Here is a 22,227-nt window from a genome sequence, read left to right on the forward strand (position 1 = left end):
TTCCCTTAGTGTCTTAGCCTTTTAATAATAATGAAAGCAACACCAACACATAACAAGAAAAACTAGTGATGCCGTTTATATATACATATGGAATGCACTCACCCTGACCATACCAAGTCTGATTTTGAGACATACAGCATAAAAGTTCATATTTTAAGAGGCATAAATTATTAAAATTTTTTTTGTTTTCTATAACTAGGAGAATCTACAAAATCAAATAGATCAAACCTGTTATGAAAGCATATCAAGATTAACATGTCCAAACCAGAGATTTATAAGAAACACTCTCTAAATTGAAACATATAGGACCATCTCTTCCCAATCACATCTAACTTTACTGGTATGCTCTATGTTTTACATTATATTTGTTTACAGTTTCAGTTTACATGAGAACTTACCAATGAAGACAATGTTGTACTTTAGCTTTGAAACCGGGAAAGAATGAAAACACTTGCATACAACTCATAAACACTGCCTACAAAAATATGGAAACTGTATAATAAGCATATAAAATTTTGATAAATTAAGGAATAAGTGGAGAAGTGAACAAGAGAGTATATTGGTCGCTTAAGTAGTGGCTGTGTTAAACTGGTACATCATTCACTCAACCATTTATTCAGGTTGCCCAAAGAAGTGTAAATGCTCCATCCCTGGCAGTGTTCCAGTGCCAGGTTGGACAGAGCACTGGGTGACACGGTCTAGTGTGAGGTGTCCCTGCCCATGGCAGGAGGTTGGAACTAGATGATCTTAAGATCCTTTCTAACCCAAACCATTTTATGGTTTTGGGGAAAAACAAAACCAAAAAAACCTAACCAACCAACCAAAAAAATCTTTCATAAGCCTGCAGCTATACCATCTGCTTAAACCTCTTCTATTAGACTTTACAAGTCTTTAACATGTTTATATGGAACAGATCCAAGGAGAAAGTGTACATATTGATTCACGGTAGGTATCTGGTTATCTTCTGAATCATCACCTATCCAATGCTACATCTTAACAGCAGGGATAGTGCGATACCCTTCAATGATTAATATCAAAGTGACAGCCTAACCACACAATTTCAGTAAGAATTCAGCTATTTTTTTTCAGAACAAAGAACAGTCACTTAGCACATGATCAAATTCTAGTGTAGGTGATTACTTTCTGCCCCTGTTTTCCCTGCAGTTCCAAAGACAGGGTAACTCTTTGCACAAGTGTGCTATCCCAGAGTACTGTGATTTCACTGCTGTATCTCTAGCAGCACAAAAAAAAAAAAAAAAAAAGTTTTGTAAATGCTTTAAAATCCACTGAGCTGGAAGTTATCTATTATGAGTCTAATTTCACCACACGTGGAAGTGGCTTTTGTCTGCTTCAGCAGATAAAATTGCCCAAAATTTCAGATTTTAAGCCTTTAAGAGAGAAACTACAGCTACACCACTAGCACACCACACTAAGTCACTTCATGAAAATTGCTGGTTTACACCAAAGCGCATCACAACACCCAGTTTACAGGGATAAGACATTACTTAAAATTTACTGAAGATTATACAATAAATGGGAAGCACACAACTTTCCCGCACCTCTACAATATTATCCTCACTGTGAACGAACTCAGAACAAGACATGAGCCAAGTAGGGGCTTTCTTGTGTATAAACTCCCGCCAAACACATATCCACACTTACCCCAAGTCTGTAACCGCTCGCTGGAAAACGGTCTGTTACTACTGAGAGCTACCGGGGCTAATAAAAAGCTTTCGTCTTTTCTCATACTAGCAGCCTAGTCCCATAAACGTCTGTACACACACGGAACTCACGACCACGCTACAGCCAAGCCGATCTCCTCACATACTCGGAAGCCATTTCCTGCGAAACGGACACACAAAGGCGCCGGCGGTCGCTCGCGCGGGACGGGACGTCCCTCCTGCCAATCTTGTGCTCCGCCGCCATCTTCTGAGCCGGGAGGTTTGCGTTCTCCGGCTCCTATGTCCTGAGGTAGACTAGAAATCAAAACCGAAAGCATTAATTCCTAACGGCCGGACTCACGATGACATTCTAAGGGTTAGTGAACGGGGCTCGGCAGATGTGTAATAGGCGGCTAAAGGCAGTTCCCTTATCCCTCGGCGAGATCTCTGCCTTAAACAGCGTTGATGTCTACGCTCAGAGGCGGCTCAGGTCTGTTCAACAGCTGTAAGAGGTACGAGCCGAAAGTTTTCTTCCTCTCACTAATATGTAGATAAGCAAAAGTCGGAACCACGCCTGGTGCTGGGAGAGCCTGTTGTTTGTTCGCCCGGTACCGCCCCCTGCTTCTCCTCCCTGTTCTGCCGGACCTGGCCGTGCTGCTGTAGATGAAACTTCCCCGGCGCGTCTGGGTGCGTTATATCTTTCCCTCTTCCTTTCCCTCACACTAACATGCGCCCTCAGTGTAGGTGACCTAACATAGTGTGGTTCGGGATCGGGTACTTCTTTCTAGTCCCCGTCTGTACCGGGGGCCGGGCTTAGCCGGGTGCGCAGAGACGGGGCCTGACCTTTCTCGTAGGGCGACGCTGCCCGTCCGCCTGAGCCATTTTTGTATTGCGGAGCGGAGTTTCCTCTCGCGTCATTTTTCCAAGTGTGATAGACAGTTGCTTGGAACTCTTATTTTTTCTGCAAAAACCCCCTACGGTAAAACAGATTCTAGTTTGTGTGGGGTTTTTTTGATGAGGAAGACTAGGGTGTTAAACTGGTGCATTTCTAAACAGAAATCAGTGTGGTCACTACTTTTTTACACCGAGATGAAAATATTTAAGCCTAGTACAGTAATGAGAAAGTTACTGCAGGATTTCCCTGTTTCCTCTAAGTATCTCATAAGACATTCTTTTATAGAGAAATGTGGAAGTTGTGGATCATGCACCAAACAATTTGAAAAATGCCAGATGATACAGACTCAAATGCAGTCACCTTTGTGTCATTGCAGCACCTCTGCCTCTTCAAATAAATCAGAGGATTGGAAGCACAGCTAGTGCCTGCTGTAGCAAAGTAACCTCCTCCCTAGTGGCTTTCACATGAGCTCATCTTTTGAAACAAAGATAATTTTCCAGATCGGAACCACACCCGTGAATGTTATATCCTGGTTTTGCTGCTGCAGAAATATATATGAAATTTTCAAGAAACAAATGTCAGAAATTACAGGCTAATTGCAGACCATGGTTCAAGTGTGAGATGTTTCCCTGCTTCGCTTGGAAAGACCCTCCCTCTTAATACTTCTCTGCCTTGGATCATCACGTTGGTATTTGTGTATTGCGCAGTGTTTTGTGTTGCAATCATGGAAACAAGGTTTTCTTACGTGGTATTAAACAGCAAACAGTAATATTGCTTGAGCCTTGTACATGCATACCAGTCATGGTAATGTCAGCAGAGGGTTACTGAAGCCTTGTGCGGTTTTGTGCATGAAGGTTTAGTGGTGTTGCTTCCTGCTCCTTGGAGGAAATTTATGCCTGACTTGGGTTGTTTTCTGTAAGGACTGGGAGCAGTGTGAAATAGTAAAAAAATAGGAGTATAATTAACTTTATTAGCTTCACAGAATCTAATGAACATACACGTATTTTTCTGCCTGGTTTAGTGTGGAATGGAAATGATTTGTGGTCTGAGGAGGAAATAGACTTGTTAATATTCTCGGGTGTTTACCTTAAAAAATTTCTTTCTGTGAACCTTGTTTGCAGTGTAATACCCAGGTTCAAAAGTCAGTGCAGACTTAAAGTCTAATGCCTGTGACAAAGGTGGTTTCTTGTACAGTATGTGAGAAATTAGCCAGCTTTAAAATCTTACATGTTGTTCAGGAAAGTCTGAAAGTTAACTAAACTCAGAAGCTTGTATTTAAGTTCACTTTGAAACTATCTCATTTCCCAGAAGAGCTTGTCCTCTGTGAAAATTTCGGGTGACAGTGAACTCTCCCCTCACCAGCCATTTTCCTTCAGTGTGCCAGAGGTTTTCCTGGTTCTTTGAACACAGGAGGAATAGAGATTTTGTTATTGCTGCTCCGTGTGTAGGCCTGCCCCCTTTCATACTCACGTGATCTTGCAGTATCCTTTTACGATGGTGGTTTTATTAGACTTCAGCTATTTAGAATGATTGTGGATTTCATAGAGAATGTAAATGAGAATATGTAGTAGCTTAGGTTTCTTTTTTCAACCCTCTTCCTGCTCCATAAGCTTTGTGTTGAAGTCTTTACTCAATACGTGAAACATCGAACTGGAGAGGAAAATCCTGTGTTTTCTTGCAGCAGTATTAGCAAATTACATGACATGAATACACAGACCATTGGCACAGCTTTATCTCTGATGACTATGAACTTTTTTGTTTCCTCTTTACTGTCTTTCTGAGCAAAGTCAGGGAGATGTATAGAGTTATTTTTCATATAAACAGCATTGGAATAAAAAGGTTTCTAGATGAGTTTGTCTCATTCTCTTTAATGTACGGACACAGTATGTGACATTGTTGATTGTCACTTGCAGAATGTGTAGTAAAAGGCTGAAAATGCTTTAAAAAAGTTATCCAAGTGCAAGAATCTTTCAGCATATTAGGCTTTGAAGTCTAATTGGGGTTTTTTTTTTGCCTTTCAGAATGGTTTAAACAAAAGTATGCAGTGTAGTGACTCAGCTGCTTGGAATGGCTAAGATTTGTCTTCATATTGCTCATTTCATTTTTCCCCATGTAGGTAATGGGGATCAGAGAAGGTTAGATAGAATTTCCGTAGTTGGTGGCAGTGGAAATTGAGCATAGCACCCTCCTTATTTTCTTAATCACAAGGGTGGGGGTTTTTCTAGGTTTGAATTTTAATTTCTGTTTTCAGTATGGTGAAACATGAATGTCACGTGAAAAAAAAGGCAGTCTATGGCTTATCTATACCTTCAGAGTGAGCCAGTTTGCATACATAAGGTTGATTTTTCCTTTGTGTGGTTCTTGAATCTTTTTGAGCATGGAGGAGGTGTGTGGGCAATCCTTAAAACCCTACTAATTCATTCAGATTGGAATCACTTTAAATGATGCTAATAAGAAAATCCACACTTTCCCTAACTTACACATAATTAACGTTTTAAAATATTACATATTAGATTGTTAATATTTCTTTTGTGCGTGATGGCAGTGGTTTCATATGTAGAGGTTTTTTAATTCTTTTGTCTACAACGTGTGGTTAAACTACCTCTTAGCTCCCAAAACTCTTCCTGAAAAGTGCCTTGAGACTTTTAGGGAGAAAAGGTGCTAGTGAGCAGAGAGGTGGAGGGTTGCTCAGAAGTCAGAGCTTTAGACTTAAATGGCTGTGGAACTTAAGTCATTTCCAGAAGCACTTGAAATATCATTCATCAGCAAGCTGATGATCTTTCACTTCCTATGGAATTTTCAGAGTTGTATTAAGGTTTTACTTTTAAAAGAACTTCTTTTTTTTTTTTTTCTTTCTGATTAGTATGACCAAATACTTTTTGTTCTGTAATGAACAGCTGGGAGAACCCCTTGAGAACAGGAGGTCTGTGTAGACTGTTGGTGTTTTAGTTGTAAGTGAAATACATCAGATAGGAGAGTTAGCTGTGAACTTGTGCAGCAGATCACTGATTTAGTATATTTTAACTCTCTCCCACAGAACTGCTTATGTAAAAATGAATCAAGTTAAGAATGAAAACCAGAGAAGTGCTGTGGTAGAGTCTGCTTCATGTCATGTTGGCTTTCTGTTTAAGAAAACAGTAGGCTGGCAGTTTTGAAGGGACAGCAACAAAGTGATGACCAAGCACCAAGTGCCAGCTGTCCTTATTCATGAGATTGAACAAGAATTGGATGAAGAAGAAGAAGAGATGATGGGTTTTTTATGCCGAGACCTTGCTCCTGACTTGGCCAATGCTGACCTTAGGGAGCTCCTGATGGCTTTGAATGAGAGGGAGAAATTGTCTTTTCTTGGCTTGTCTGAGTTGTTGTATAGAGTTAAGAGGTTTGACTTGCTGAGGAGGATCTTGAAGACTGAGAAGGCAACAGTGGAAGCTGACCTTGCCAGGAGTCTCAGACTTGTCCCTGATTACAGGTAATATATCTATTTCAGATATCAAGGCTACTCTGTTTCGTTCAAAATGTGTGTGGGTTGTTTCGAAATTGGGGGGTGCACATGTTTTCTTGTTTCTTTTTTAAATAGGTCTTGAAAGAAAAGCAGAAAAGGGCATTATATCTAGAGTTCTAGTGAAAAGAATATGTCAAGTTTAGTCCCTAAAATAAGGCTTGGTAGCTTCTTTCAAGTCATTGCATTAGAAGCATCTATCTTTAAGAAGTTTGTGTGTGTTAATAAAACCAGTGATATTTGTACGGTTCTAGATCAGCAGATAGAAATGATGCTTTAGAGGAACATTGTTAGTTAGAGATACTTTATTTTCTAGTTTGCTTTGGGCACATGGCCTTGTAGTATAGCTTTTCTCAGGGGACGTGTCTCTTACTACATTTTACTCTAGTTTTAAGAGCCTTAAATTAAGAAGCTCCAGTTATTTTCTTTGAGAGGCTTCAGAAAGAAATATATGTACTCATAAGGAAGATTTTCCTGTATTAACTTCTCACTGAAATAAAACCCCTGCAGCTACTAGCTAAAAAAGTTAAGAATGTGTTCTGTTGCCTTATTCTTTCACTTCATCCCTATTGAAATATTAAGGAGACTTGTGTTTTCCTGGCAGCAGCTTTTACACAGTCAGCCTGAGTAATGCAGGTGCTGATTAGCAAGAGGTAGGGATTTTAAAATTGGATCTTGGAGCAGGGTGGGCTTTTTCGTGTTTAATTGGAAATGGTACATTAAGACTGGAACATGGGAGATGTTGGGTAGTTGGGCAAGGGTGGGATCTTGCTGAAAGCTAATCCTTCAGAAATGTGTCGACTTTATTTCAGGGTACTGATGGTAGAGATTAATGAGAATCTGGAAAAAGAAGAAGTGAGTTCTCTTGTTTTTCTACTCAGAGATTATACAGCTCGTATGAAAATGGCGAAAGATAAGGTATGTTTTTCTGCTGGTCTTCTCTGGGGCAAGAGAAGACCAGCGGAGGAGAGGTTAAAGTAAAAAGAGAAGGAGCTAGACAGCAAAGCAGTAGCGAGGCTGTGTGGAGCAGACAGAAGGCAGGAAGTGGAGGAGTAGTGGCTTCTGTTTCAGTTTTTGGTTTTCAGTTCAAGGAAAGATGCATGAGAAACAGTAAGAGGGAACAGTGAAGACTTCCTATAGTGAATATTGTTAGCATGAACCTCACATGCAGAAGGCATTAAAAAAGTCTTTATTTAGTGTTACTGATCAGTAAGTTTATATATGAAGGATCTCAAACCAATAGTCATATGAAATATAGCTTGAATTACAAGGTCACTTTTTAGGTTCATGCTCTGCTTCACTTAGAAAAGAACAGTTTTATTTTAATTACATCTTTCTCTGTACGTTTGTGTTCTGAATACTTGTTTTAAGTTTTCCGAGAAAGCAGAGCACTTCAGTAGAGAAGGTTCAGAAAACTTGACAATAATGCGTAGAAGACTGAATATTTCTGTCTTCTTCTTTTGTGGTTTGTTTTTTTTTTTCCTTTTTCTCTCTTTATCCAAAGAAGGAGAAGAGGTCCTGCAAATGCACCAAAGCTTTTCTTACCCCTTGTTTTGTAGCATGTGAGGTCACATTACAAGTCATCCTTACAGCAAGGAAATGCAAAACTGTTTCCTTAAAAACTTTTTTTTCTTTTTTTCTATTTTTTTAAGAATATCACTTTCTAGGTTCCGTTACTCTTACGGTAATGCCAAGAATTCTTATACCTTCCAGATAATTTTCTTAGTGTTTTAGAAGGTAATGTCACTAGTTCTTGAATATACAACCTTTATGAGCTCCCCATGTTATTGTCTAGCTTGTGTTGTTACTTACTGATAGAGAACAAATTACTGGTAGGACAGTTTGTGTTTCTCTTGCTCTTCTAGAGTTTTCTAGCTCTTGTGATTGACCTGGAGAAACTAAATTTGGTAGCTCCTAATCAACTGGATCTGATAGAAAATTGTTTTCGAAGCATTCACAGGATAGACCTGATTAAGAAGATTCAGAAGTACAAACATGAAGGTAAGATCCTATTTTTCCACTGGTTACTCTTGATAGCAAGGATCAGATGTGTTCTTAAGATAAAATTATGAGTTACAAGTCAGAGTATTTGCGTGCTTCATGGATTTAGGTTCATAAAACAGTTGGTATATAATGGTGTATTTCTCTGTGTGTTTCTGTTTTCAGCTGTAATGTGCTCTGTTCATTCTCAGCCAGTATATGTCAATGCACATCAGGCATCTCTCCCTAATCTCAGTCTGATTGATCCTCCTTATAGTTCAGGGGTAAGTATACATAGATCTTTTCTAAATATTGCCAGACATTGAAAGGGGATTGATCTTTGCAGAGGCTAAGGAATGAGAGATTGCTAGGAACAAAAATACTGCTTCCTTTATTTCTCTTATTCCTGTTACTTGCTGAGTTTAGGGTCTAATTTAAATCTTCTGTCTTACATGGGTCCCCTTTAAAGATCTTCTGTGAATTTTTTCGTATTAGTTGGAGATAAAAAATCTGTGCCTTGAGAAGGTTTTTCTACTACTCTGGGGAGTGAAAAGTTTTGCTTTGACTGTTCTTTGCAAAACATATTATTCTTTGTACTTCTGGATTTTTCAGGAAAAGTAGTGTATTAACTTTGGAAGCTGAAGGAGAACTTTTTGGATTTTTTTTTTTTTTGTTTTAAATTTGTGTGGTTTTAATCTCATTTTAACAAATTTAATCTCAGTATGTGAAAAGTCATCAAATCCTTTTGCATAGAGTATTCTTTATATTTGGGTTAGGTCTGATATTGTGATACTATGACCTTACTTAAAGTATTTAGTCTCGCTAAATGAATTTGATGAGATGATTTCTGTCATGTGTTCAGTAAATATGTATGTATAAAGCTCACATACAAGACGCCAGTGATGCAATCTGTCTTTGCTAACAACGCCACAACACCTTTGTTTTCCAGAGTACTTAATAGGAAATAGTTTGCATTGACTTTCCATATTATGATAATATTGTTATTATTTCCTTTCTAATTCAGTGAAAGTTCCTCCATGGTGCTCTATAGGAAACAAAATTCATATCTTCAGAGGGTTTTTTTGTTTGTTTTTCTATGTTAGGGAACAAGCTTTTCCTTGCTGTTCATGGCAAGCCGGTATTTTTTTTCCTGAGGAGGAACAGTTTGGGGCTTTTTTACTTGTTATTTTGTAATTATACTTAGCTGATATATGTGAATCTAAAACATGTAATGTTTTTATTGAGGATGAAAAATACTATTTGTTATATTTTGGAACATTCTTGAAGAAGAGAGGAAAAAGATACCTTTCTCTTCATTTTAGATCCAGAATGTGAACAAAGAAAAATCACAGATTGGACAAAGTGTTATTCTGGGTAAGACCATTTTATCTGAGTTTGGATAATCTATAAGAGTCAAAAGATGAATTTAATTGTATCAATAGGACTGTTGTTTGATAGTTGTGGTTTTGTCTAATACAGTTGATAACACCAGGAGCAGAGAGTATTTGGGACCTCTGAAAACTGAGTCTTGCCTTATATTTGCTCTTGTATTTGCTTTTGTCGTGGTTTAAGCCCAGCCAGTAACTCAGAACCACGCAGCCGCTTGCTCACTCCCCGCAGCTTCTTCCTCCCCCCGCTCCCAGAGGGATGGGGAGGAGAATCGAAAGAATGTAACTCCCACGGGTTGAGATAAGAACAGTCCAGTAACTAAGGTATAATGCAAAACCACGACTGCTACCACCAATAATAATAATGATAAGGGAAAATAACAAAGGGTGAAAATACAATTACTCACCACGTGTCAACCGATACCCAGCCCAACCCGAGCAGCAATCTGGGCGTTCCGGGTAACTCCCCCCAGTTTATATACTGGGCATGACGTGCTGTGCTATGGAATATCCCTTTGGCTAGTTTGGGTCAGGTGTCCTGTCTCTGCTTCCTCCCGGCTTCCTGTGCCCCTCCTCAGTGGCAGAGCACGAGACTGGAAAAGTCCTTGCTCGGAGTAAACATTACTTAGCAAGAACTGAAAACATCGGTGTGTTATCATTGTTGTTCTCAGGCTAAAGTCAAAAACACAGCACCGCACCAGCTACTAAGAAGGAGAAAAATGACTGCTACGGCTGAACCCAGGACAGCTTTGCTTGTGGAGCCAGATCTTAAAACTTTATTTAAATTGTTGTGGGCTTCCACTTTCATAGCTGTTAAGCAGAATAAATAGTTTATTACTAATATCATGGAAGAGGTTGACTAGCCGACTCTGGAAGGTCATGTAGTACAGCTGTGCAATTGAAGTCTCAAGTGGAAGTTTCTGTGTCAGTTCAGTGGTGAACTCTCCACCAGGCCAGCCAGGAAGTTGTCCAGTGAGTACCAGGTTCTTACCGTGTGTGTTGTGTTCTTTCTGGAAACGCAAAGTTCCTCTCAAATATCTTGATTTTTAGAAGAGCAGTTGGCTGAATTATCTCAGTGTAGGAGAGACTGTTTATTTATTCTAGTTATAAGCAATGTAGAATGCAATCCAAATAACAGAGGTGAAAATTTTGGGGTTTTCTTAACTTCAGTAGCATACATAGAAACTGAGAAGTCCAGATGAATGAGAACTTGGCTGAACTAGATAGGTTTCTCTTCAGCTGATCTGGTGTCAAAGAAATATCACTGGTTCCTACATACTAAGATTATTTATGTATATTTCAACTGCAGCAGAACCAGTCCACATGTCCATTCAGGAATCAGGACCAGCATCATATAAGGTATGTGCTTGTGCATATGTTTGCGTGTAAATATAATAAAATCCTCTGCAGGTATTTACCTTAGTTTTCTTTCTGTTTAATTTTGAGATTTCCTTTAATTGCATGCAAACAGAACAGTGTGTACATCCATCTCTTCCTCAGCCTTAAACAGGTTCTGTGACTTGCTTTTGCAGGATATAGTTTTAATATAAAGTATTTGCTGCTACTTCAGAAGCAGGAGTGTGCAAAATGCACGTATGTATGATGTGCACACAGAACTTGTATATTTATTAGTGGAGGCTAAGTCAAAACCTATTGGAAGTCAGACCTCTTGCCATCTGCATTAGAAATTGCAGGGCTTCTTTGCATGCAGTAAATTTTGTTCTTTATTCTCTCCCTGCCCTTTGCTCTCCAGGTGGAAGACATACTTTGGGTATTAATGATAAGAATGGATGACTGCTATTTTCACTACCTCCCCTGTAGGCCAGGAACCAGGGAATTACCTATGGCAATAGTATTGTAATTTTTTTAAGGGAAAAGGAATTGTGATATTGTCATTACAGATTATTTAGAAACAAGGAGCTTGTTCCACTAAATAAGGAAATAAATGTTTTTCCAATAAGCAGTGATTGCTTGCACACCTGAAGAGCACAGAAGTTCTCTACATTTATTGTGTTGGCAATATGAAGCTTATAGTTCACAACATCTAAATAGCAGTTACAGTTAAAGAAGTTAATTTGGAAGTACTATAGAAGGGTCATTGCTGTCATAGTCCAGGTCTTTAAAAAGTCCCTCCACCCCATATAGCTGCTTTTTTTAGTCTTTGTTTAAGGATCATTATGGTAATAAGATTGCATAACACAAGGGTGCAAAAATTAAACCTGTAACAGAAATTGGGGGGGGGGGGAGAGGTGGGAATCGTTAGCCTATATGTCCTGATTTTTTTGTTATTATTGTGTAGATAAGACATACTGCACCCAAGAAGATAGACTTCTGCTAGCTGCTCTGTGGAAAAACAACAATGTGATTGAATAGAGGTTGTGAAATCTGAGAAAAGAATCAATTCTGTAAGTTGAGAGAGTGACATACTAACTTAGCACTTGTCCTTCACATTCCTCAGGTGTTTGATGATAAGTACAGAATGCAAAGTCAACCTCTAGGAATATGCCTGATAATAGACTGTATTGGCAATGATGCAGGTAAGTCTGTGGAATCTGAAGTTCCTTATCTTCTTAATCTCAGATAATTAGAACAATTTAGTGTAAAGAATATGATGTACATTTGCCAGCCAGGCTAGGGTAATATTGTCCTGGTCAGCTAGTCTATCAATTCTAGTAAGTCTTCTAAAGCAGTTAAAGCAAACTATCCTAACTGTTGCAGACAATGTTTGTTTGGTTTTTGGCACAGAATCTCTGAATGAAAGAACTTGTAAGGGGGATAGACTGAATTTTGGGAGGGAGAAAAAGGATGTTCAGAGACCAACAGAATAGTTAAGCTACAGTCATGCAGCAGGTTATTGGCAGAGATGGTAAAGGCAGCATTTTCCATCAGTTAACAAAACCAAAACTGTGAAGTGTAATCATATTGGACACTACAGATTTTGAATAGCTGAAGGCACGTGATTCTTTATTAATAATGCACTTATGCTTCTGTCACATCTTGCGCAGTTTAACTGATAGTGTCACCATAGCGCTACAGGGAAAGGAATTTTCTTTCTTCCCTCTTGGTTTAGTTAAAAAACCCCAAACCAACCAACCAACGCAAAACAAAACAAAAAATACCCCCCAGAAAAGCCCAACAATTTGCATGTAAAATTCAAGATAGCCAGTGCTATGGTTAAAATGTGGGGTTTTCCTGATTACCTTTATATAATCCAAAAAGTATATGCTTGCATAATCAAAAAAGACCCACTCTCTAATCATTGTAAAATATGAGGCTAAAATAAAAATTAAGAGAGTACTTGCAGGCAGGTCTGTAATAAGCTTAGGAGATGTTGGGGAAGAAGAGGGTTTGTCAGTGTATCTTTTTCTCATAACTAATGGTCCAGCAGATGGACCAACTTAAAATTATTGATGTGGATGTTTCGATGTCTTCGAAGATGCTGTGGCTGTTTGCTTGATGATCATATTTTAGGTAAATTATATAAACCAAGACAGTTTGTCATTAGAGTAACAGGAAGTAATTCACAATCCTGCAGTTAATGGAAACGAGGGACAAGGAAGACACTTAAGTCAGTTACATGCACCTAGGAAGTACCCTTGGCATCTGATTTCGATCTGTTCTACCAAGTTCATCAATCACCTCTGGCCAAAAAAACCCAAAAAACCAAGGATGCAATTGCTGAAAGCAAAAAATCTAAAACATTTCTTCACGTCTGTTCTTAAAAAAAAAAAAAAAAAAAAAAAAAAAAAAAGGAAAAAAAGCTGACTTTTCCCAATAGGAAACTAAAACAAAGCCTGCCAAAGGCTGAAAGACTTGGGGGGCAGGAGCGCAGCTCTTGAGATCAAACATTCTGCTCTGTCCTGTTGCCTGCTTCATTACTTGCCTGTTTTCCTCTCTTCTATGGTAGCTTTAGAGAACAAACAGCCCTTTTGATGCAAGGAAAGTATTATACAGCCTTAATCTGAAAGGTAGCGTGTAATCTGCTCCAGTACCAAAATAAGTACGTATTACTTGGAATTCTGTCTCTTAAAAGCAAATGCAAAAAAGATTGCTAGGGGAGTTAAAGAAAACACGAGGTGTAGAAATAGCCTTATTTACAAAAAAAACCCCTGTAAATTTAATTGTCTCTAATGCCATATGAGCTTGTGCTGACCTGATTTATTGAGCAAAACTGTTTTACTATGCCAGGTCTGATTGTTTTTTTTAAATGGAACAAAGTATAAAAGCAGGTAAGGCATGTACATTGGAGAAAACAGGAACCACTACGTTTGTAGTCATGGATACATAAATTTAGACCTATTCTTCCTTAGAAGGCACAGATCTTTTGCACAGGCAGTATAGTGTGCAGACCCCTTTGTCATGGTAATTGCTACTAAATACAAAGATTACATAAAAAAGAAGAATTAAAACCCACTGCATGTGATCTTCATGAGCTCGTACGGTCATTTCAGTACTTGCACAAGAACAGAAAGTGTAAGCGCGACAGAGGAAGTCTGCTGACTGGAAAGGACAAAGATCACATGTTTAGCGTCTGGCATGTCGTATACATTAGCAAATTATGGCTCTGCTGCTGTTGTGCCAAAAACACCCAAAGCAAGTCTTAATGTGCCTCGGTCTCCATGCATTTTCTGCACTGGATGCAGAAGCAGTTAAACCATGTATATGTCTCAGATGTTTAATGTTACCAGTGCATCATCAGCATTTTAACATGATAGAAAGCAAGACTTTCACTTAAGTAAATTACTGTGCTAGTAAAATTCAGGAGAGACAGGACATATGACATTGCTTAAAGAAGTTTGTTAGAAAGGCATTCACTACTCTGTAGAGTTGTGCCACACTACTTCTGGAGTCTGAAAATAGAAGAGAAAAAAAGTGGGCAGGGAGAACATTAAGAATTCTATCTATGGTGTGCATTAGAGTCTGTAGCTATCCAAGATTCAGCCTGAGGAAGTTGAATCAATTATAAATCCTGCATGTTCAAGGATTCCAGCAATTGAAAATGTTCAGTGTAAATAATGTAGAGTTCAGTACATGCTGATAAAATTCAAACTGAAATGCACCTTGCTGTTTTATAAATAGCTGCTTTTGACTTTTCCACTTGGAAGCCAGTTTTTATCCTTACCTTGTAAACGATCAAGGGGAGGAAAGTATAAATTTTTATGTAGAGTGGAAATGCTCCAAAGTCAGCAGCGGTTTGCTGGGAGATACTTACTTTTGGAGAAACAGAGCTTTCTGATCTCAAGCCGCAGCATGTAATGCTGCGTTTTATCTTGCCTTAAAGTAAAATTGCTGTATCCAAAGCTTACCATGTGTAATTTCTGATTCATTGTTAAACTAAGGTATCAGCTCTAAGCTTATTTGGTTTAATCTTTTTTCTATTATGACACTTAGTGTGTGTCAGGAAAAGCGCTCTCGTTGCTGTAACTTTTTGCGTATGTACTGCTGCCCTCTAAAGGATGAAGTGCTTCATCGAGTATATAACTGCTCAACAGTGTTAATACTGAATCTTCCACCTGAATTTTGAGAGCAGTCTTTATTGCCTAAAATAGAGGGGATTTTCCTTTTATTTCCAAAAAAAAAAAAAAAATCCAGATTTTTTTTTTAATTATTTAACAAAATTTAATCAAACCAACAGAGCTGTAACGAAACTCTCTAGTTCCAGTTTATCACCTTGCTATAGTATAGTTTGTGTTTTGCTGAGGAAAGTTACAAGTTCTGTTCCTTGTTTTCAGTATGGGCATGTGTGACAGTACAACTTATGCTTTGCCACCAGTTACCTCTGAAATAGCCTCTGCTAATTAGGGATTGTTAAACTTTCGAAGTCCAGGAACAGCCCAGCTTCGTGTGGCTGTAAGGCATTTTACATAAACATGGCACTTGATGTTTCCTGTCATATCAGAAACTGTGCATGGTTTATTCTGAAGATAACAATGCTACAGGTATCCTAGTAGTGTCCTGTGGTTCTCTGAACACTTAAAAAATGCCAGTGATTTTAACCATAACATATCTGGTTTCACTCCCATATTAATAAACATCCAAGGTAGTTACTCAGAGCATAGCACATTTTCCTGCAGCACAAATAAGAGTTAAATCTTGATTTTTGGCTATCTACAGTTTTAATTTCTAATACATTTGAAAGGGTTCATTTTCAGCTTTTTTTTTGTCCCTGAAAATGCCCTTTTGTCACAGTTCAGACTCCAGTGTCCATTCTCCACCTGGAACTCATCATGTAAAGTCCATTTTATATGATAGGAAGTATAACTGACTGCAGCAGTTTCCTTTTTGACTGATGAAAGGGAGCCTGTGCAGTTCTGTAACCCACTCAGAGTAATTTTGATGTGTTAAAAGGTGAAATAGTCCTCCCATGCTACCCAGATCACTCCTTACCATTTCTAGAATGTTGTGTGTGAAGTATTTTCTAATGTTTTCTCTAGTCTGATATTTTAAATGCCTAAGTTAAAGCGTGCAAATGCCTTTGGAATTTGGAACAGATCACGTACCAAATAATAGTGTCTTTGCTATCACGAAGTACATAAACATATTAAAGACAACACGCATATAGCACTATAAGTATGTAATGTGATCAACATTAAGTACTCTTGATTTTTTAATTATTGTGGGGAAATAAATTATTTGCAATAGTGAAATACTGTAAATACTGTAATTCAAGATACTTGAGATTGAGTCTTGATGTGCTGTGATTTAATTACATCTTGCTTTTTTCAGATATGTTGGAAGAGACCTTCAGAGGCTTAGGCTATGATGTTCATTGTCACAAATACTTAAATACGAACACCATGAATCAAACATTGATTGACATTGCAAGGTTGCAGAAGCACAGAAACTGTGACAGCTTCATTTGCATATTGGTCAGCCGTGGAAATTCTAAGAGCATCTTCTGTACGGACCATCCCTTTTCTGGATTCCCTTTGGAACAAGTAAAGAAGTACTTCAGAGCAGATTCATGTCCTGAACTCCTAGGAAAACCAAAGCTTTTTTTTATTCAGAGCTACATTGTGCCAGACAATGAGCAAGAATGTACTAGTTTGTTGGAAGTAGATGGGAATAATGAGAACATCTTAACTAATGCAGAAACCCCATGGCAAGCCACTATTCCCCAAGTAGCAGACATCTTTTGGAGTCACTGCAAGGTAAACGTGTCTACACTAGAAAAATCTTCAAATTCATCCTCATATTATCTGCATTGCCTGGCTGAGCTACTCTGCAGTCCTCATAAAAGGTAAATAAAAAAAAAGGAAAAAACCAACTCTTTTCCTATGACAGCCTGCTGCCCTATAGAAAGAGAAACCTTAAGTTTCATCCTGTCTGATCCTGAAAAGTGTCATTTGTCATGCTGTATCATAGGTTAAAAGACAGGTATACCTGATCCTGGAACAATGGCGCAGGAAGGTTTTTTTAAGGTAGTTATGGGGTTAACATTTAGTACCTTTTTACAAACCCTAAAACCTTGTAACGAAATCACAGATCATCATATTAGCATAACCAATATCACAACAGTGATTTTGGTTGTAACAGATTGTCTCCAAAATGCATATTCAGCCTTTGGTTTTAGAGGTGTAACCTCTGCAATAAAGACTGACATTTGAAACTTTCTCCTTGCTGAGTCTAAAGTTGTGTTCTCTCTTGTGGATTCTTAAATGATGTCTTGCTTCATTCTCTAATAGAAAGCTTTTACTTCTGTTCCTGCAGGAAGCTCTCTGTATTGGATATCCATACAGAACTGAACAGAAAAGTCTATGAATGGAATAAGACCGCTGACCCAAGCCAACAATATTCACTTCTGCTCCAGCACACACTGAGGAGGAAACTTTTTCTTTCTGCCACTTAACTGCTGTTGGAAAGGATCTCTCTGAAGTGGCTAATGAGAAACACTTACTATGATCCAGTCAGTTCTTACACATGCTCTTACTTTATGCATTGTTACTGCATGTATATCTAAAGTGCCTGTTGCTTCCAACCCCAGGGATTTAGAAGCATTTTGGTGTGTTAAGGCACTAGATATTATATTCTAATACAGAAGGTTCCTAAAGCTTGGATGAGAATGGTGGCTATCATACAGCACTGCCACAGATCTTTCAATCATGTACCAGAGGTAAACAGGTTGGAAAGAGCTCTAAACTGTACAGTTGTTGGTTTCCCAGGGTTTTGTGTATTTATTGTTTCATTGGTTCTTTTTTAGGATACCTATTAGCAGTGCACTGATCTAGGTTCTTCTGTTGATGCTTAAAACAAATACAAGCCAGGGCAAACTGCTGAAATTCACTGGATACTTTCCCCAGCACCTAATAATGGGAAACATGTCGGGAAAGAATGCCTACCTAGCAATGCCAGTTGTTCATTAACAAGTTCTGGCTTGCGTTCCTCCACAGACTAGCTTAACAGAAGGAGGAGAGAGATGGTCTTTTAAATAATTTGGATTCCATCTGCTTGCTGTGTTAAAAGTGATTCATCCAGGACTGCTGTCAGTACTATCCACAGCACACAAGGGTTCAGTTCTATGTTAATAAATGAGACAGTCTGCCATATTGTGGGCTAACTATGTTTTCTGCTGATGCAAAAATGAGCCTACATGTGGCAGGGCTTTACAGTAATCTACCACCCAGGTAAAAAAATGTGGGATTTTGGCAGGAATTATGGAAGCTGAAACATGATTCACACTTATTGACCAGGCATAGTTGTAAAAGTCCACTTTATCATATTTGAACCCCCGTGTTGTGTGCAGCCACTGGCTCTTAAAAGTGGATTAAACACCACACTCGCTGCTTTTGCTCATGAAAAAGGACATGTCTATTAATTGATTCTTTTTTCTCCTCCAAGTTGCTCTTGTTCTTCTGAAAAAGACATGAGTGAAAACTGTAAATACAGTATGAGCTGTATTAAAACTTAATGTCACCAAATTTATGGCTTTCTCTTTCCTCCTAAAGTAGACCACTTGCCTACTTTTAATACTCCTAATGCAGTGTCTTGTCCAGGAAAAAAAAATAAGGGCCTGGGAATGCCTTGCTTGGTTTCTTGTGTAGTCACGCCATACATCCTTCTGGCATGTGTTTCATGGCAGCAGAAGGGGGGTTTTGCTAATGCAGGGTATGCTAGTTCCTTGAACAAGTATACTGCAAAAAGATTTTTTTTTTTGCTAGTGTAGCTGTATTTAATTTGAGCAAAAAGCACGTGTGCTTTTGTATATAACTTCACCAACAATACTTTTAATTGTAGATCAAGTCTATCAGGCAGCTAGCCTATTGATAGAATACCTTGTACATTGTATACTATCAGTATATGTCAGTATATTGGGAATAATTAGGAGTGCTTGGCCAGTAAATTTACTCCAATAACAGTGATTTTTTTTTTTAATTCCTCGACGTTATGTTGTACTTAGATGTTGGCTTTACATCAGTTTTATCAACTTTTTTTTTTTTGAACCAGGTTTCTTAAGTTACATTCAGAAAAAACCAAAAAACCAAATGCATTTTCAAGTAGCTACTCTAATTGAAAGTAAAAATAATTTTTATGTGGCAAAGAGTAGATATGGAAGTTTAAAAGTCCTTGGGAGCCCTTCCTTATTATGCGATATAGACCGAGATTAAGAGCATACAAAGAGGAGAAACCCACTGAACTGGTTTTAGCTTATAATCTTTTAACTATCCACATAAAATGTTACTATTAACATACTTATTTATTGATATTAATGTACCATTTTGTATGATACGGAAAGTACATATTATATATTGCGATTAAATATTCAGCTCTTTATTTTGTATTCATTTTATTTGCATGTTAACTCTAGGAAGTTACATGCACGGTTGTGAGGAAATTTTTGCACAATTTAGGAAAATAACTCACCTGTATTGCAAGCTTGTGCATTCCAGGCTTTTCTTTTTCCGCTTCATAAACTATAGTGTTCTCTTTTAAAAAGTTTCCATATACTTTTATTATAGGTTTGAATTGGGAAACGTAACCCAAAAATTCATGTCATCAATGTGTTATATGTGTAACTGTAATTTTATGTAGGCACAGGCATAGAAGGAAAAACAGAAAAGAATATTTTGCAAAATTCAGACATTCTCCAAAAGCTTGTTTCCTATGAACATTAAAGCAAAAATATTAAATCCAATTTCATGATGTTTTAAGTGTGGAAATAAACACATCATAGTGGGGCAGGAAGAGAGGGCAGGTCTTTCTTCCATTTTACTGTTTTCTAAGAAAGGGCTCATTGAACTGGTCTTAAACTGGTGCCATATTGCTTCTGGCTTTAACAATACTTGTGTCTTAAAACTACATTCATAAGTATTCCACGCACCCAACTAGAGAACTTACTGCATTGCATCAACAGAAGGGTCTATATTATATGTGATAGGTAATAAAAATAACATTAATTTATAACCCTGATTGTTTAGTAACTCATTATCTTAGAATAAAGAACAAACTAATTTTGAAACTATACCTTGCTAATTTTTTACGGGGTAAGAGAAGGCTTATAAAATGACAGATTTGGAATCTTAGAAGTTACTTTCTGGAATGGTTGGCAAATGAAGCTAATGGTGAAACAAATATTTCCTGTGGTTGTAGAAATACGATATGATTCCTCGTTACCATATATATCAATGTGATGTTAATAAATTTGATTTCTTTCATAAATTAACCTCACTTTTTCCCATTTCCCTTACTAGCTTTTGCATGTGATGAGCACTTCTGCTGCCTTGTAGACAACCAAAAGCAGGGAGATGGAACAAAGAGGAGGCAGAGAGATGAGGGAAAGAAATACTGAAATTTCAATTGGGAACATGAATGGGAATGGCAGGGAGAACCAAGAGAAGAACAAGTAGGGAAAAGAAGATTTGGAGGAGAAATACAGCATTGATCCCGGAAGGAGAAAGAAGGAAACAGGAGATAAGGGAGAAAGTAAGAACAATAGAGGCTGTTCTTAAAGGATCTAATGATGTGGTGGATTTTGTGGATTGGTGGTTTGGGGTTTTTTTGAGTGTCACTAAATACAACTATTTACTTAAAATATTATCAGTAGGGTATATTCTGTTTCTGACAGTTTTGTGACTATGTAGGTTTGGGGGTTATGAAGTGTACGTGTTCTTCACCTTAGTGCATGACACAGTAAGTAGAGTCCATGACCCTTTCCTTAAGAAATGACGATGAAATGCTGTTTTGAAAACTGTAGAGGCTCCTGCAAATAACCCTTGCGGTGAAAAAGGGAGTCTCTTTGTGTCTGGCTGCTTGGGTTAGACATGGTCACAGCCGCCTTAATGATGAAAGAGTTTTGGGGACATGTCACGTATTGCACATCATTCATGGATATCAGATACTCATTTTCTGCACTGATGTCTTGACCCTCATTAGGTTCTTAAACCACAGCAGTACTCATTCTGTAATCATTCCTCTGAGCAGTATTTATTGCCTTGACACCTCTTTCAAGGGTAGTGTGTGGGTAGATTTGATTCCCTGTACTCGCTGCATAGAGAAAAGTGATGCTGAAGTCAGTACTTACTAACACACAGGAATTTTGTGATGCCAGTTGTCTCACTTCACCCATAACTTTTTGTATTCCTCTGTACACATTGCTGTACTGTGCACCTAAAATTTGAGTATGTAGGGTGACTAAATTATAAATGCTGTATTTCAAGCTGATTTTCTGAAGAAAATTTCTGCATGCAGTCAGACTGATTGTCCCTGTCTCCCAGACTACAGAACAACTCTTGAAATTCTTGGTCGACTTATCTTGTAAACCTCTACAGCTCGTTAAGTTTGGCTGTGAAGTTCTACAGCTCTGTAAAAATGAGCTGACTGAATAAAGGACAGCAAACCTTTTATTTTCAACAGATAACTCGGCTATTGGTGCGTTGGACAGGAGCTCTTTGGCAAAAGCAAGGAGACTCCATCACCTTTCTGGCTCCATTGACCCAAGGATGTGACGGGATACAGATGTCGTGGGAGACGGTGAAAGCTCCAAGGAGCCTATACTGAGCAGCGCTCCTCACCTTCCTCCTCTTCCCTTTACTCTCCAGGAGGGGCGTGGAGGAGACACACCCGCATAAAACCGCCACCGAAGCCCTCTCCTACACTCTCAAGCTGCTTGTCAGTGAAAAAAACTCTGCCAAAACCGTGGTTTTTGTTGGTTTTGGTTTTTTCTTTTGTGCCACATAGCCTGCTTTAAAATGGCTTGACGGCGAAAGCGAAAACGTTGGTGGTTTCGTCCCGGAAGCGTTGTCGATGGCTTCAAAAGAAAAAAATTCTGACTACTTAGCGAAGTTCCTCGGCCGGGGAGCGGGCAGGCAGCTCACAAGCCCTGAGGCCAAGTGCTCGGAGGGGCTCGGCCAGTTGCCCGCGGGCGAGAGGGAGGGAGGGAGGAAGGAAGGGAGCCCGCCCGGCCGCTGGCACCGGTGTCGCGCTCCGCGGACGTGCCCCCAGATGGACGTTGTCCCACTTGCCGCCCCCTCTACCCGGGATGCCGCCTCCGTCCTGCACGGCCCCGGGCTGGCGGCGCGGACCGTCCTGGTTTCGGCAGAGCTTAGGGCTCCGCGCCTCCCCCGCAGGGAGTGCCCGGGTCATGACTCAGCACTTCGGCATGCATCGCCGACTGGCCGGGAAATAAACTGGGAAGCGCTAAGCGCCGCCCATAGAGTAGCTGCCGGGAGAGGGGACGGGGCCGAAGTTCATATAGGAGGTAAGAAGCGGGGGACTGAAATGGAGAGGGAACGAAGGAAGGCTTCAGCTCCGGAATCCGAAGTCAAAACCTCGCCCCTTCCTTCCGGCATTGGGTGCCTGCCTCTGGGC

At 39.0% G+C, this 22,227-nt stretch overlaps 2 protein-coding genes and 2 long non-coding RNA genes across 6 annotated transcripts in view; 2 read left to right on the plus strand and 2 right to left on the minus strand.

Moving 5' to 3' along the window:
- On the minus strand, positions 1-5,662 carry LOC115607879. Its single transcript, XR_003991379.1, has 3 exons — positions 5,592-5,662; positions 3,818-3,824; positions 1-2,164 (listed from the first exon to the last, which is right to left on the minus strand). It is a non-coding gene; the product is annotated as an uncharacterized LOC115607879 (long non-coding RNA).
- On the plus strand, positions 1,911-20,350 carry CFLAR (CASP8 and FADD like apoptosis regulator). Of its 2 annotated transcripts, none has more exons than XM_030485643.1 (10): positions 1,911-2,173; positions 5,594-6,025; positions 6,868-6,973; positions 7,921-8,056; positions 8,222-8,319; positions 9,358-9,409; positions 10,733-10,782; positions 11,882-11,960; positions 16,150-16,663; positions 17,134-20,296. In XM_030485643.1, exons 2-10 carry the CDS (start codon positions 5,730-5,732, stop codon positions 17,270-17,272), a joined length of 1,470 nt encoding a protein of 489 aa, XP_030341503.1. In that variant the 5' UTR covers positions 1,911-2,173; positions 5,594-5,729; the 3' UTR covers positions 17,273-20,296. The 2 variants fall into 2 exon arrangements, 1 of the variants encoding a protein (XP_030341503.1); XR_003991378.1 differs by lacking the exon at positions 1,911-2,173 and having other exon boundaries at positions 5,669-6,025; positions 17,134-17,329; positions 20,112-20,350.
- LOC115607880 overlaps positions 7,853-22,227 on the minus strand; it is a 19,736-nt gene continuing 5,361 nt past the window's right edge. The window contains exons 2-3 of the long non-coding RNA XR_003991380.1: positions 16,134-16,139; positions 7,853-7,866 (exon numbers count right to left, since the gene is read on the minus strand). This is a non-coding gene — a long non-coding RNA (uncharacterized LOC115607880). The remainder of the gene's footprint in view (positions 7,867-16,133; positions 16,140-22,227) is intronic.
- CASP10 (caspase 10) overlaps positions 20,212-22,227 on the plus strand; it is a 15,876-nt gene continuing 13,860 nt past the window's right edge. For both annotated transcript variants that reach the window (XM_030485640.1, XM_030485641.1), the window contains exon 1: positions 20,212-20,343. In XM_030485640.1, the coding sequence (XP_030341500.1) occupies positions 20,230-20,343 (114 nt within the window). In that variant the 5' untranslated portion in view covers positions 20,212-20,229. The remainder of the gene's footprint in view (positions 20,344-22,227) is intronic.

The sequence above is a fragment of the Strigops habroptila genome, chromosome 5 (genome assembly GCF_004027225.2).
Source record: "Strigops habroptila isolate Jane chromosome 5, bStrHab1.2.pri, whole genome shotgun sequence".
In the NCBI taxonomy this organism is placed as follows: Eukaryota; Metazoa; Chordata; class Aves; order Psittaciformes; family Psittacidae; genus Strigops; species Strigops habroptila.

Bases quoted from the DNA above. Each gene is read 5' to 3' on its own strand.
- CFLAR (XM_030485643.1), top strand. From the start codon at position 5,730: ATGACCAAGCACCAAGTGCCAGCTGTCCTTATTCATGAGATTGAACAA. The intron at 8,057-8,221 runs GTAAGATCCTAT...TTCTGTTTTCAG, and splicing joins TCAGAAGTACAAACATGAAG to CTGTAATGTGCTCTGTTCAT. The intron at 10,783-11,881 runs GTATGTGCTTGT...CACATTCCTCAG, and splicing joins CAGGACCAGCATCATATAAG to GTGTTTGATGATAAGTACAG.